Source organism: Heloderma suspectum, chromosome 7 (assembly GCF_057233095.1).
Source record: "Heloderma suspectum isolate Gila_16-S chromosome 7, 16-S_ref, whole genome shotgun sequence".
NCBI classification, from domain to species: domain Eukaryota; kingdom Metazoa; phylum Chordata; class Lepidosauria; order Squamata; family Helodermatidae; genus Heloderma; species Heloderma suspectum.
Window position 1 is genome coordinate 105,979,965 of NC_139464.1, and position 15,857 is coordinate 105,995,821.

Here is a 15,857-nt window from a genome sequence, read left to right on the forward strand (position 1 = left end):
CCTGCCCCCACCCCCATCCCACCTGCAAAGTGCCCAGTCCAAGGGAGAACAGCAACATGCAGAAGTGGAAAACGTAGGTTAACAATTTTGTTTAGAGTTGTGAGCTGAGCCTATAGCTGCCACAGCATGCAAGTGGTGGGGGGAAGGGGGTGCACAGTCAGTACTAAGGCAAGTGCTTTTGGTAGTTGTATCTTATTTTCTTGATACAGAGCAGTGGTTATGGAGAGAGTTTAGAAAACCAACGATGAAAGTGCTGTACATTATATAATGACGGGGTACATGTGTGCTGTAGAGTGTATCCAAGGAACTAAAAAAATCTAAAAACTAACATGCATATAACAAAAGTTCTTAAAATATGGGGGGGATCATTTTTCACCATACTCAAATAAGCGTGTTTGAATTCTAAATATGTACACTTGAAACAAACTGTGAGCATTTGGGAAAGAGGAGGGAAGAGAGCATATGAGCTAGCATGTTAGGAGTTTCTTTGGGGCAGAGTGGGAAGAATGGGGAAGACTGGACTTGACTCTGAATCTCTTGCCAAGAAAAGCCTGGGGGAAGCCTGTGGAAGAAAGGCTCAAATAAATAAGGTGAAAGGCTTTTTATATGATTCAGTACTGGATGTCCAGCTGTACAACACAGGTAATTATAAAGGGAAGGGAAGACTCAGAGCATTTCTACACGAGGCCTTTATTGCACACTTGTGACTGCTCACTCACAGAAGTTTATGGGTCCTTTACACGACATAATCAACCTCAAGGGCATCTCCCATGCTTTCTGACTTTTATCCCACTTTTTAAAAGATTGGAGATAACCCAATAAAGAACATTAATCTGATATATCAGCAGTGTGCAATTGTGCAGTTCCACTGTAACCACAGCACTGTCTAGTGGCTGTAAAATGAAACATATAGAACTTGCCAAGAAAGGAATTCTCCGATTCAGAGCACATGTCTGCCTGTGTAAAGGAGCCGATCTTAGTCCCGCAAAGGATCCAGAAACAAAAGCCCCAGTAAGTTGTGGGATAAAAAGCTTGGTGTGGTGAACCCCTCATGCCCAGAAGCCAGGAACAGAGTGCATGATGTCAGCCCAGCTGAACGCAATAAAATAGAAATCAGAAGAGGAAAGGGGACTGCATGCTGCAGCACCCTGAAATATGGGTTCCATGCTCATCCACTCAGTGTCAGGACCTGCTGGCCCTTTCAAACTACACAAAGCATCCCCAGACATTTCAGAGGTTTCTAGAGGGTTTTTAGTAGGTCCTTTTGGAAGATAGTATGCTGTCAAACATTATCAGCATTCTAGATCCCTATGGGACATACACACATTTCATGGATCTGTCAGGACCCACCAAGACTCTGGATCTCTTCCCCAATGAGTGGTGGCCCTTAACATAAATGGGGGGCTCACTACCTCCTGAGGCACAGCCAGAGGCTGCAGTACTGGGCACGCTACTTCCCCACATTGGGGCACCCATCCCAGCTCTGGGCCCCACGTCATCACCTCTGGGGCCATAAGAACAGCTGCAACAGAGGTCTGGCTAAGCTCAGCACCTGCTGAGCTGAAGTGCTATCAGCCAGTCACACTGTTAGCACATCAGGGAGAATGGGGCCCAGGGAGCCCAAGAAGGCTGAAGAACTTGCAGCAGGTAACAGTATTCCTCATAGCAAAAGAAAGCTTCGCTCACATTCGTTTGGGTTCTCCAGATTACTCACACATTAGCATAGAATTTCTGTGAAGTTAATAACCAGTTAAATCAAATTGCCCAAATTGGGTTGGATCCAAAGTTGGTCCTACTTAAAGTAGACCCATTGAAACGAATGGGACTTAAGTTAGCCTAACATTGGATACTGCCTTATTTATTTTTTAAAAAAATTAGCCCACTTTTTTGAGTGTGTGTTTGCTGCTGCTTTTAATTTAATATGTTTTAATGATTAGGCATTGCTTTTATATTTTTATAGTCTGTAAGTCACATTAACTCCTGTCATGGAGGGGGAAAGCACAAAACAGTGGGCTAGCTTGCACGATCAATCAGCCCACTTATTTATTAAATAAGCCATGGTGGGCTGCGGTGCATGCCAGCATGTGCGCATGGCCGTTTTGAATAACCAGTGGCTGGCCACAGCTTGTCATGTTGTGCAAACCCAGACCATGGGTTATGTGAGAGTTGTGTAATCCTCACACAACCACCACCACTCGGGTTCACATGACATGACAGCCTTGGCCAGGTGTTGAATATTCACATCCCACCAGGCACGCGCCACAGCCCATCATGGCTTAAATAACTGCAGTGGGCTATTTTGATCGTGCGAACTGGATCACCAAGTAACAGTAATGAAATAGATTACAAGGATCCCACTCCATCCTGAAACGCCACCACCACCAGTTGGTGGTGAAACGCCACCACCACCAGGTGGAAAGCTGCCAAAGGGGTAGAAATGCAGACATATCAATGTAAAGTTTAGACATGAGTAACTATGCCCTTATCTGGACAGAGATAGCCTAGAGTTATCCATGCTCTGATAACCTCTCATTTGGATTACTGCAATACATTATACGCTGGGCTGCCTTTGAAAATGGATCAGAAACTTCAGCTATTTCAAAATAGGGCAGCAAGATTGTTAACAGGGACTGGCCAGCGAGATCACATTGCACCAGTACTTTTCCAGCTGCACTGGCTGCTAGTCCATTTCCAGGCCTGATTCAAAGGGCTGGTAACTGGTATTTTGTTAGGTCTACATTTTCAAGTGAACGAATCTGATTCACATTTCCTGGACTAATATAGATTGAAATGCAGTTATCCTTCAGTTTTCACACTTCTCTGCGTTTTGTGATACCGCTCTTACTTCAAAAACCATTTGAAAATGAATATCTTAGGATAAAATATGTACAAAAATGTGTTTTAGGATAAAATGCATGCAAAAATCCATATTTTGGGTTAAACTGTGTACAAAAGTGAGTGTTTTTTTTAAAAAAAATTGCATTTAAATGCACATTTTATGTAGTGTTTTTTTAAATTACAGAATCATGTGGAAATGAGACATGGAAAACTGACTAGAAATAGAATGATCTGTCCTCCCTAAACATGAGCAGTAAAACAAAATACAAATCACTATATCTGACATTTACACTTTTTTCTATTTTTTCACAATTTTTGATTTGATTTAATTTAATTTGCAGCTGAACATTGGTTGCACTGATCAGTTCAGTAGTTCTGCTCCAGTGCTTCTTCAGTATTCGCATGACGCTGGCCTCTTTTGGTCATTAGTGAAGGAGGGCTGTTACCCAGCATCTCCTGGGGTCAAAGGATGTGAAGGAAGCTCCCGAGAACTGACTGAGCCAACCATGTATTACACGGGAGACTTTGAAGAGTGGACAAGAACTACTATCGTCATTCCAAGATCTCTTGCAGCCAGGTACTGTTGTGATGCATTTATTGTACATGCTGGTTTTATTTTTATTTTTCATATTTTAAGCTTCAAACATCTTGGAACTTCCTTAGTCTTCAGACTATGAACTATTGTTGAAGAAACCCTTTATAACATTACAGCAGAACAAAGCACAGTATTTTATTCTAAAAATTAGTTTACAGATTTGTAACTTCAAGCTGCACTTAAAAAAACAACCCCGTGACAAACAATATTATCTTCCTTGGTATTCTCTTTTTCTTTCAGGCTCACTAATTGGGTCAGAAAGGCCGGCAAGAGAGCAATAAGTCCTATGAATAAAATAAGACATCACAATAGGATTAATTCCATAAACAGTTGCTCCTGGGTGGAGAAGAAACAGAGGGGCATTTGAGCTATTGTGTAATGTGCTGTGTCATTGGCAGCGGCTGAGAGTGTTAGGAAGACTTCTCTCTGCAGAGCATGCAGGCTCTAGTACAGAACAGTCAAACCCTCCTCCTGTTTGCAAAGAGAAACAGACGGTCTCATAATAACAAGTCCCCACTCTGCTCAGAGCCTCTCCCCAGAGTAGATCATCCAATGTGATTAAAAATAAATAAATGTAGCCTCCATGTCTACTGAATTTGAACTCCTGCCTCATGTACAGTTGTTGTATTCACTTACATCAATGGGACAGCTACAAAAAAAGAGTCCAAGCATACAAGTGGTTTTCCTCATTCTTACAGCTTGATATCCCAAATATTGGATACATGCAGCAGCATGCCAGCATAGCTGATACCATTGTGCCAGCAACCACGCTTAACACTGAAATTGGCACAAGAGGCAGAAGGAGCCATAAATTGTTTTATTATGTTTTGCCGTTTTAAGTTTTGTTGTATGCCACTATGGGAGGGTTGACCCTAAGAGGCGGCTTATAAATTAATTAAAATAAGCTGAAGCATCCAAGCTATGGTGTCTGTTCTAGATGCCCATATGGAATTAACCCTTACCTTTATTCTCTAGAGATAAGTTAAAAGGAAATCGTATTACAGTTCTTTGACAGACAAGAAGGGATTCCTCAGAGACTAAAATCCTCTTCCAAAGTAGCTTCAGGGACTATTCCTGGAGACAATGCCTTATCTACTACCAAAGAGAAAGGGTGTGGAGTAGCTAGGAGTTTATCCCAGGGTACAGACACACACACGCATGTACATGCTCATATTATGAGCGGGTTTTTTTCTTTTTGACACCTCTCTACTTTCTTTAGCAGCCTGGCCAAAATATTTTGTCATCTTGTGTACATGTTTTCAGACTGGCTCCTTCTGTTACTCCCTTAACAAATATTTACAGTGCATGGCATGCTGTGTAGCAGGGGGAGCTGGCGTCTTCATGGTGATAATGAATCAAATGATCAGTGTGTACTGTAGTTTAAGTATTTTCTCCTTAATTAACCAACAAATTCTGGTGCCAAGTCACACAAATCTGACATGAACGAGTTTGTTTTGCCCACTGCAAACAGTACCAAGTCAATAGCGACAGTTTATTTAACATTATGTTCTGTAATATAATGAGAAATAAGCAGCAAAATTGAAACATCCCTCAACCCCAAAAGGATGTTGATCAACATAATTACATTTATTGGTCGCAATTACAGATAGGATACTGTTGGGTGTCTTCCAGTATGTCAACACTGTAACTGTTGCATATATCTTTGACATATTTACACCCTGATCCTAAACATATTCACTTGGAAGTAAGTTCCATTAATGGAATTTACATCCAAGTTCCAGGGCATTATAGGATTATTTTTAAAATAATGCTTATGTCCTGCCTCCAAGCTGCTCAGAGCAATATTCATGGATTTTCCAATTTGTTCTCCCAACCAGGTACTGGCCAGCTCCATCTGTTTAGCTTCAGGGATTGTACTACATCTGATGCCATTGACTATTCTCTGGGTTCCTCTGATTTTAGGACATAAATGCCCAGTTCAGATGAACTGCTCTGCAGGGAAGATTTGTGCAAAACTGAGAGCAGGATTGCACCTGCTGCTCTGCCTTTGGCCCTGCTGCACCTCCATATGATGTTTGTAGGACCAACATACATCAAATCAACAGGCACAGAACTAAACAGTATGGTCAATCCCTGTTTTGTAGGATACCTGTTATGCCACTTGTCCCAGCTGGTGTTAGATTGTATGTGTAACACAATCCTATGCAAAATTTGCCTGGAGGCAGAGCCATCATGGCCAGTGGCGGGGGGCAGGCAGGCATCATCACACTGTGCCTATTGAGAAGATTGTATGAACCAGACTAAAGAAACATCCCAGTTTCAGGTAGCTCGGATGCCTGTTTTTCTATGCTCATTTTTCAACTTGGGCTTGTTAGTAGTGAAGAGCATCCAGAAGCTTCAGTAAGTCCAAAATGCAACAGCTAGGCTGCTAACGGGTGAACGGTACAGGATTACTTCACTCCACTACAGAAAGATCTGCACTGATTGCCAATATCTCCGTATGAACTTGCTTGGTTACTAAGATCAACAGGAGAGGCCCTTTTGAAGACACCCTCACTTACAAAGGCCCACTGGTTGGGCATGCAGAAAAAGGCTTTCTCCTGGGTTGCTCCCAAACCCATTTGGAGTTACAGCTGGTCCCCACTCTCTCTGCATTTAGGAAGGGGGTCAATGTATCTTTTTAATGTGGCTTTTTATATTGCTATGCTTTTTCAGGTTGTTTTTAATATTTTATTATCGTCCTTTCTCTTGTGCATGTGAACAGTACATCAGGTGGATCTTATGCGCCACCTAGTGGTCAAAGGCAAAATCGCTGCTCCAATTAAGTCTTTTAACTGGCTTTCCTGCCTTTGAAGCTCAGTTTTCCTCAGCAGGGCTCAGAGCAAGATTGAGTGCCTGCAATGACATAGCCCTGGTTGGTATGGATGTTGGGAGTCTGGGAGGAAGAAGAGGAGGAGGAAAAGGAAAGGGAGGACAAGGAGGGGGGAGCCTAGCCTTACACAGGAGCCCAGCTTTTGCTACGTCATCTTGCTTGTCATCTACAGTGGCCTTGTAGGCCCCTTCCAACCCTACTATTCTATACTTTTCTATGATCTCCCAGGCAGTTGGCCAGAAGGAGCCTAATGGCAGATGAAGATCTCTCTGATGATGGAGAGACAGACTTGGCTGGGAATTTGAGCAGTCTGTTTTCAATGTAATCTTCCGCAGAGGAGTTCCAAGGGTTCACAGACCACCCTGTGGGAACAGGGGCATCATCCTTCAGGCCCACTGCTTTTTCCCACCAAAACCCTGTCAATCCCCTACAATTAGGCAGAAATCTGGGGGGATTCAGTTTCTCTGGAAATTCCACCTTCTCTGCTACAGCGTTTGAGGAGGCTTTATTGGCTAACCTGGCTAAGGATGCCTTGGTTCATTCTCAGCCTTTAACCTTTTCTATGTCTGCTACATCTAGAAATGCTGTGCAGCAATATAGCTCTCTCTTAATGTCACAGCAGCATCTACAGGTTCTTTCAGCTCCAGCTCAAGACAGAGTGCCTATACTATATCTCCAGATCCTCATGATGTGCCTAGGGGAAAGTTAAAAGAAAATGTCCAACCCAAATCTGGACTCTCCTAACCCAGATGAGAATGATGTGGACTTAATTGTCCTGGATGAAGAGGAGTGGAGCGTCTGACCTTGAGAAGCCTGATTCCTATCACCTATTCCAGGACTCCCATTATCTTCTCCTGCTATGTAAATCTATGGCAGCCTTAGATTTGATTCCTTTAGAGGAAGCTCCTCAACCTCTACTTCTAGGATGGCAGCTGTCTGTCCTGATCCTCAGCCCAAGACCAAAATAGTAAAGCTGCCTGCTGTTATCCCAAAAGTGATTAGAGGTGAGTTGGATTCTCCTTTGCAGCACAAGAAATCCATCGCTATTGCTAACAAACATTATGTTTTAGAGTAGCCTATTATGGATCAGATTAAAGTCCTGCTTATCGATATGCCTGTGGCAGCTCTGGTGAATCGTGCTCTTCACCCGAGAGATACGGATGTGCAGCTCAAGGAAATGGTTGAGCGCGAGCTGGATACTGGTTTGAAGAAGGCCCATGAAGCAGCATCCCTGCCTTGGTGGCAGCTTCAGCGTTGATTTTTGACGGACCGTCCCTCCTGTGGTTGGAAGATGTGTTGGATGGCGTACTTCATGATCCAGACAGATTACGTAAGACCCTTCTCAAGGCCTCTAGAGCGGGAGCTTTTATTGTGGGCACCTCTTCGGATGCAGCTCGGTTCACTGATAGCTCCTTAGCAGCTGATGTGTTTGTCAGGAGACTCCTTTGGCTTTGCCATTGGGAAGCTGCTCCTCCTTCGAAGTCCAGCCTAGCATCAGAGCCTTTCATTGGGAGCAGGCTCTTTGGGGATGAAGCTTTAGAGGACATCCTAGTAGGATCAAAAGGTAAGAAAAAGGCTGTGTCCATGGCAAGAAAGAAGGAAGAAAGGCATTCATTTAGGAGAACTTTTCACCCTTACCAAACCAACCAGCTATTTCACTTTTCCAAAACCTCTGGGCAAGGGAGAAATGTTTGGGCCACCTGTCCCGCCTGGGCCCATTCCCAAAGAAGCATCAAAGGCCAAAAGAACTTCTCCACTAGATATGGCTCATCCACTATGTCAAGGGGATACAGGCACCAATTCCGACAACAACCTTTTGTTGGTGGGCGGTCGTCTTGCTGGGTACACCAACAAGTGGCTGGCTATCACCTCGGATCATTAGGTCCTGGAGACTCTTTGCTCGGGTCTGCATCTTGAGCTGACATCTCCACCTCCCCACGTTTGTTTCCCATGACCAGCCCCAGCTAATCCAGCCAAAAGGAAGATGGTGAAATTGGCCATCCAACTTCTATTAGATATCACGGCAGTGGAACTATTGCCTCTAGAAGAGAAGGGAGTATTCTCACTTCTTTGCAGTCTCAAAGGAAGATGGATCTGACAGAGCTGTCTTGAATCTCAAGTTTCTCAACCACTTCATCTGTTACCTCTGGTTCCGTATGGAGCCTCTTCTGTCCATCAAAGAAGCTGTCTGACTAGGAGACTTCATAACTTCAGTGGACCTCGGAGAAGCCTGTCTCCATGTACCTATCTTCCTCAACCATCAACGCTAGCTCCATTTTGCCTTCGAGGGGTCCCATTTTCCATACAGAGCCATGCCTTTTGGCCTAGCTTTGGGTCCCAAGGTATTTACAAAGATCATGGTTACTTTTGGTGGCACATCTTCACATGCAAGGGGTCTCAGTATACCCTTACCTTAATGATCTTCTCATCCATTCAGCCTCTTGACCTCAGTCATTGGACGACCTGCAAGTCACCCTGGCATGTCTTAAGGACTTCAGTTTTCTGGTCAACAATCAAAAGAGTCATCTGCTTCCCTCTCACAGAATACTCCATCTGGGGGCCTTAATAGACACACAAGTAGGGATCATAGCTGTCTCTCCAGAGACGTTCTCCAAAATTCAAGCTGCAGTCAAATTTGCTTCAAGAAGTCAGCTGACCTTATGCTTCTAACTAAGGTTTTGGGCCTCATGGTGTCAACATTCCAGGTAACTCCTTGGGCAAGACTTCATTCTTGTCCCTTACAATGGGCCCTGGTTCCTTTCCAAAACAACATAGCTTCATGTCACTTGAACATTCATCTGTCCAGGACTGTTTGAGCTTCATTCTGCTGGTGGCTCCTCCATCCTGTTCTGGAGAGAGAGGGCCCCCCCTCCAGGATCCCCCCAAAACAGTGACTACATCAGATGCCAGCCTTTCTGGTTGGGGAGCTCTGTGGAAGGGGAAGATGGTTCAAGGAACCTGGTCCTCAGGGGAGTCACAGCTTCCTATCAACTTACTAGAACTCCAGGAGGCCAGGCTAGTGGTTCAACACTTCACACAAGTACTTCCTCTCAGATCGGTCTTCGTTCAGGCAGACAATATCACAACCAAAGGCACACATCATCCATCAGGGAGGACCCAAGTCTTCAGACCTCTAGGCGGAGGTGGACTCCCTCTTTCTTTGGGCAGAACATCACCTAGAATCCTTCTCTGCAGAATGCCTAATCAGGGGAGAGAATAGGCCAACTGGCCAAGCAGGAAACAGCTAAACCAAGGAGAATGGATCTTCACCCAGAAGTCTTCGAAGAGATAGTCTCCTGCTTCAGGGGAGTCCAGGTGGCATCAGAAGCCAATCACCAGGTCAGTAGGATCTTCTCCCATTATGCATCTCCAGCAGTGGAGATGACAGAGGCCATGGCTTCTCTATGACCAACTGGACTTCTGTATGCTTTTCAGCCACTCCCCCTTCTCTCCAGGGTTCAGTGGAGGTGAAGGAAGAAAAGGCGAGACTCATTCTAGTGGCTCCCTTTTTTGGCCATGGAGACACTGGTTTTCCGACCTGATCAATCTGGCAGCAGCTCCGCCTTGGCCCCTTCTTCTGTGGGACTACTTGTTATCTCAAGGCCATCTCCTTCACCCAAACCCTGCGTGGCTTCAGTTACATGTCTGGAAATTGAACAGAAACGTTTTGGCAAAGGAGGCCTCTCCCACACAGTATTCAAGATTACATTGGCCTCTAGAAGACCATCTACCCACAGAATTCACCAGAGTACATGGAAGATTTTCTCCACTTAATGTCCTAGGAAAAGGATTTGGGGCTCAAAAAGCCAGAATCTCAGACCTTTTAGCATTTCTGCAGGACGGTTTGGCTATGGGTCTCAAGCCTAATATGCTTAAGCATCAGTCTTCCATCTACTCTTTTGTTAAAAAACCCAGATAGGCCCATGGGCTCTCATCCTTTTCTTAAACAGCTTTTTCAAAGTCACCTCCAGTTCAGCATTGTTTCCCTTCCTGGGATCTCCATAAAGTACTTTCAGCACTTCAGAAGCCACCCTTTGAGCCCCTGAAATCATTATCTTTCTGACTGCTCTCTTTCAACATTTTATTCTTGATGGCCATAACATCAGCCAGAAGGATCTGCGAACTTAATGTCCTCTCTGTGGATAAACACCTATGTGTATTCCATAAAGATAGAGTGGCACTCCGTACTAACCCCTTTTTCCATCCTAAAGTTCTGTCTCCTTTTCATTGTCAACAAGAGCTAATTCTTCTCACTTTTTGTCCTTCCCCTGCATATCCCTCAGAAAAGAAATGGCATTCCCTTGTCAGGAGGGCCCTGAAGGCCTATATCTACAGAACCAAGCTTTTTTTGCAGTCAGATTCCCTGTTGGTGTCATTCCATCCTGCTCCCTTGGGACAGAAGGTTTCTAATGCTACTCTGAGTAGGAGGCTAAAGGCGTGTATATTCCTAGCCGATTCCTGCCTGAAGTTGTCTCCATCTACCAAAATTTTTGCCCATTCTACAAGAGCAGCCGCAACATCGGCAGCTTTTTCCTCAATGCTCTGCTGCATTGATTTGTAGGGCATCTCCATGGGCAAATTCTAGCACCTTTGTTAAACATCACAGGTTTGACTTATATGCCTCTGCTGAGGCGGCCTTTGGAAGGCATGTCTTGCAACACGTCCTTCCCGTCATTAAGCAGCTACTACTTTGTTGAATCCCACCCTACATGGGTCAAGCTTTGGTATGTCCCACCTGATGTACTGTTTACATGCATAAGACTGTTGGTCACTTACCCGTAAAAGGGATTGCTTTGTGCATATAAAACAGTACATCAGGGCCCCACCCCAGATCCAGATTCTTTTATGGCTGTTTCTGCTGGTGGGGATTTTCTTTTTTTGTCGCACTTGGTTTCTTTCCAAGCCCTGTCTGCAGAGAGTATGAGATGTCCTTTTTTCTTTTGTGTTTCGCTGTTCTCACTGATCCTAGTACTTCTTAAGCTTGTCATTGGAAACTGAGCTTCAAAGGTGAGAAAGACAGTTAAGGGTGAAATCCTATGCATGTTTAGACAGAAAGAAGTCGTACAACTCCCAGCATTCCCCAGCAAGCCATGTTGGGTGGGGGGTGCTGGGAGTTGTAGGAATTTTTTCTGTCTAAACATGCATAGGATTGCACCTTAAAAGACTTAATTGGAGCAGCAGTTTTGCCTTTGACCACTAGGTGGAGCATAAGACCCAACTGATGTACTGTTTTATATGCACAAAGAAATCCCTTTTACAGGTAAGTGATCAATAGTCTTATCTGTTTATTATTCTTGTCAGCTGCCTTGGTTGGTTATAGAAAGGTGGTATATAAATGCAATAAAATAATAATATAGATGATCATTCTCCATCATTTTAATTATGTACAGCAGGGATGGGCAACTTCAGGGGCAAATTTCAACTCCACAGGACTCTCCCAGGTTACTGCAAACTTTACAGCAATAAGATTTTTTTGTGTTTAATATTGATTATCCTCATTAACTGTATAAACACAAACCAATACGATGTACATTTATGTGGAAAGACTGGCAGACCATCACCGCACAGTAAATGTTCAATAGTAGTAGCGGTGGCACATGCATCAAAGAGAGCCTGCACATCTGTTTGAAGACTAAATGATATTTAATCTTGTTATTACAAGGTTTGTCCTAGCAATTTGGTGTCTCATCTGAGAGTGCAAGAAATACAGCAGATTTTTAAAGCAATCAGCAACAGTTTTCTGCTTTCAATATTTCTATCCATACAGTAAGACCAGATTCCGCTGGATCCAAGAGAGCAGTTCACAAAAGAGTGTGCCCCCTTTTGGCTTGGATGGGGTCTATATCTCGGAGCCATGTTCCAACTATTGCAATGGTCATGGAGACTGTATCTCTGGAGTCTGTTTTTGTGACTTGGGCTATACAGGTACGACATTAGGCTTTATACAGATATTAATATATAATTTTTCATTCATTTGATTATGTGTATATTTTGGGAGAGGTAAAAGTTACCATATTTGATAACTGTCTGGACGTTGTGACCCTGAACCAGTTGTCCAAATGCACAGCAACTAGATAGACAGGCAAGCAATCGGCAATCACATTGACATGTAGTTCAGCAGGGAGAGGGAGAGAAATCCAGCCTCCTGCTAAACATTTGATCATCGCTTTCACCGTTTTTCCAATAGAGCTTTGCACATGTAGTCTCCAAAGCTGGATCAGGTTAAGAACTGCATGCCCAGGACCACCATTTGCATACATGTTTTTTCTTCCAGCTAGAGCTATATGCGCAGAGGTTTGCTAAATTTGAAGCAGGTATGTTCTTACAAGCTTTTGTGAAAATTTCTGTTTGCATGTAGCTTGCAATATTGTTCCTTTTCTTTTTTTTCCCTGAGGAGAACAGTACCAAAAAATTCTGAGCTAACTCTTCTGAATCCTCAACAACAAAAACCCAACTTTAGGCCCAATTCTATGCATGTTTAGACAGATAATCATCCTACAACTCCCAGCGTTCCTGGCTGGGAAGTGATGGCATTTGTAGAACACTTTTAATTTATTTATTTCATTTATATCCTGCCTTTTTTTCCTCCTTAAGGAACCCATGGCGGCATACATAATCCTCCTCTCCATATTATACTCACAACAACAACAACAACCACCCTGTGAGGTAGGTTGGGCTGAGAGTCTATGACTGGCCCCAAATCACCCAGTGAGTTTCCCTGGCTGAGTGGGGACCAGAACCCGGATCTCCCAACTCCCAGTCCAACTACACCACACTGGCTTTTCTGTCTAAACATGCATAGGACTGTGCCCTTAAAGGATGAAGGCTTCTTAAACAGTGACATTTTTCTTTTTCCTGCTTGCAGTTCCCATTAACATCACTGATTTTAACTGTCAGATTAATATCTTCCATTTTAGAGGTAGAAACATATGTAGCAGGAGAATTATGTGTTTACCTTTTTTTAAAAAGCAAAATATTAGTTTAATGTGCTCAGCCCTGAGCTTTCTCAGAAGTAGCTAATATGTGTGCATCATATAATGCTGCCTGCGAGTTTACTGACCTTTGCTACCCAGCACTGTTTCAACAAAGCATCTCCCATATATATTTTCTTCTTCCCCTTCTGAAGCCTCACATGGGACCTGTGTGTCTAATGTACCTAATCACAGTGAGATGTTCGACAGGTTTGAGAGGAAGCTGAGCCCTCTCTGGTACAAGATAACTGGAGGTCAAGTTGGGAATGGCTGTGGAATACTCAGTGATGGAAAATCTCTTTACTTCAATGGACCTGGCAAAAGGGAAGCAAGAACAGTCTCTCTGGATACTACAAGCATCAGGTCAATTTATTCTGCTTTTAAAAAGTGCATGCAGTACAATCTCATTTTGCCATTCTTTTTAGAGGGTGATGGAAAAGCTCCAGATACTTCTTAAATAGGCAAAAGTTTGGATGAAGTGCTTTATCTATAAAGTTGCAATAATTTGGGGAGTTTGAAGTTCCTTAAATTCAGACAACAGAGCTTTTGTAATACATTAGCATAGTATAATATTTCCAGTACCATGGACACGTTCTGAACTTCATGCAGATTCACAGTAGAATGCTACACATGTCTACTCAGAAGTAACTCACAGAGTGGAGCTTGCTCCCAGGTAAGTGGGTATAGGATTGCAGCTCAAATGAAGGAACTTCTTAATATTCAGATTAAAGATAGAAGACTATATCTATCTACAAAATAGGAAAAGTAATTTTCTGGTGTGATCATTGCACTTAATGTATTGATATTCTGCCATACCTTAAAAACCAAGTTGCTTCCTTAAAATGTTGAAATATATGGTGAAATAACCCCAAATTTGCTCAACCCAGAGGTGCAAAATGTCTGGCATGTGGGCCTAATCCAGCCCACAGAGCTCTGTAATCGGGCCTGCGAAGCCTTCTATGGTTGACATGCTCCCTTTTGAAACAGTGCCCGTCCTACATTTGATCTGTTCTTCAGGGGCTGCTGGAGTGCATTTTGAGAAGCCTGAGAATGTGCAGGAAGAAGAAGTGACAGAAGCCTGCTCTAACAGGGAGGTCTTGCATTGTATGTAATTATATACATTTGGCAAGCCGCAGTATGGCCAGTTATAGGACCACACCAAGAACACCTTGTCATGTGTCCTTGTTTACTTTAGTGCACAAATGTCACCTAAAGCTCTCTTGATGATGGCACACAGAAAAGTCTGAAGTTGTAGGAAACCAAAGCTCTCTTTAGTAATAATGCTACCTCCACAATTTAGTCCTATTGAAACATGATCTATATTGCAATTATTTTTGGCACAAATCAAGCACTACTTGAACTGTTGTCCGTTACCTTTCTGTCACCTCCGTAGCATCATCCTTTTGTGGCCATTTTCCACTTTAAAGCCCTGAATACGTTCTGTGCAGGAGCTGCAAAAAGCAAACTACAGTTTCCCCGATAGTGAGCCATAGGGTTTTCAAACCTCTTCATGACAAGCTACAGCTGCCGATGTTCACTCTTCTATATAACTGTTAGAGGTAGAAATGCACAGAACTCCTTTCCAGCATTAGTGGAATCTGTGGGGCAATCACTGCTGTAGCGGCCAAGCAAGTTGTGGAGTCCATTCCACCCATACTGCCATGATATGGCTGGCACAACACTAATTCTGACACTCCCTTCAGGCTTGCCCTCAGTCAAATCAGCATCTTCCTTGCATGGACCCGTATTTTGCTCATAGTATTTACATCTTGTGGGCTCCCAGTAGGCTACCCAGATATAATTTTTTTCCACTCTTGATGCTCACCCCATATGATTTTGTTCACTATCTGATCAGTCATGTATGGGGCCTTCCTGGCAGCTGCAGAACCTCGATAAACATTGCAAAAGGGATCCCCCCCCCCACTGATGACGTCTGGTTTGTTGACTGCAACTGCCTGAACTTTCATTTGCACTGTAAATCCTGCTGCTAATGACCACAGATTGTGTCTCCTATATTGGAAGGCCCAAATCATCACAAACAGGCTAGTCTCCTCAAAAAGTATTTTCTGTCTTTGTATCTCTCTGTTCTGAAGTTTTTGAAGTCTTAAAAAAAAGGATATAAATCCAAATCTGTGACTAGCCACCATTTAATTCCCTCAGGGGAATACGCAGACATACTATGCACTGTTGTTTCTAAAAGACAAATGAATAAGTCTTTCCAGTCTAAGGCTAATCTCCATGGGGATTACCATTCAACCAAAAGTATAGAATTTGATGAAACCTCATAGGAAAGTGTTTCATCCCTCAGACACCTTCATGGATCATAATAATCTAAAATGTTATAACTACATTTATATTAAGTTCCATTTTTATTATTACAGAACAATTTAAAGTAACAATATAAATTTGACAGAACAAAAACGTTAAAGTAACCTAGTACAATATTTTAAATTCATATGAAACATCAACCCAAAATTAGTTATGTAAAGTTGTGTAAATCTGACAGGGAAATGTAAAACTGTATGAAACAGTACTTTAAAAATAAAGGGAGCCTGTGAAATATAGGTTTTCTTGGTACATGATCATCTTTTGCATCAGGCAGAATGCACAGTGGAAAAGC

The 15,857-nt window shown here is 43.1% G+C and overlaps 1 protein-coding gene across 1 annotated transcript in view; it reads left to right on the forward strand.

Moving 5' to 3' along the window:
* Positions 1–15,857, forward strand: part of RELN (reelin) — a 429,656-nt gene that overhangs the window by 335,446 nt on the left and 78,353 nt on the right. The window contains exons 28-30 of the mRNA XM_084811492.1: positions 3,180–3,415; positions 12,034–12,191; positions 13,393–13,600. Of these exons, the coding sequence (XP_084667618.1) occupies positions 3,180–3,415; positions 12,034–12,191; positions 13,393–13,600 (602 nt within the window). The remainder of the gene's footprint in view (positions 1–3,179; positions 3,416–12,033; positions 12,192–13,392; positions 13,601–15,857) is intronic.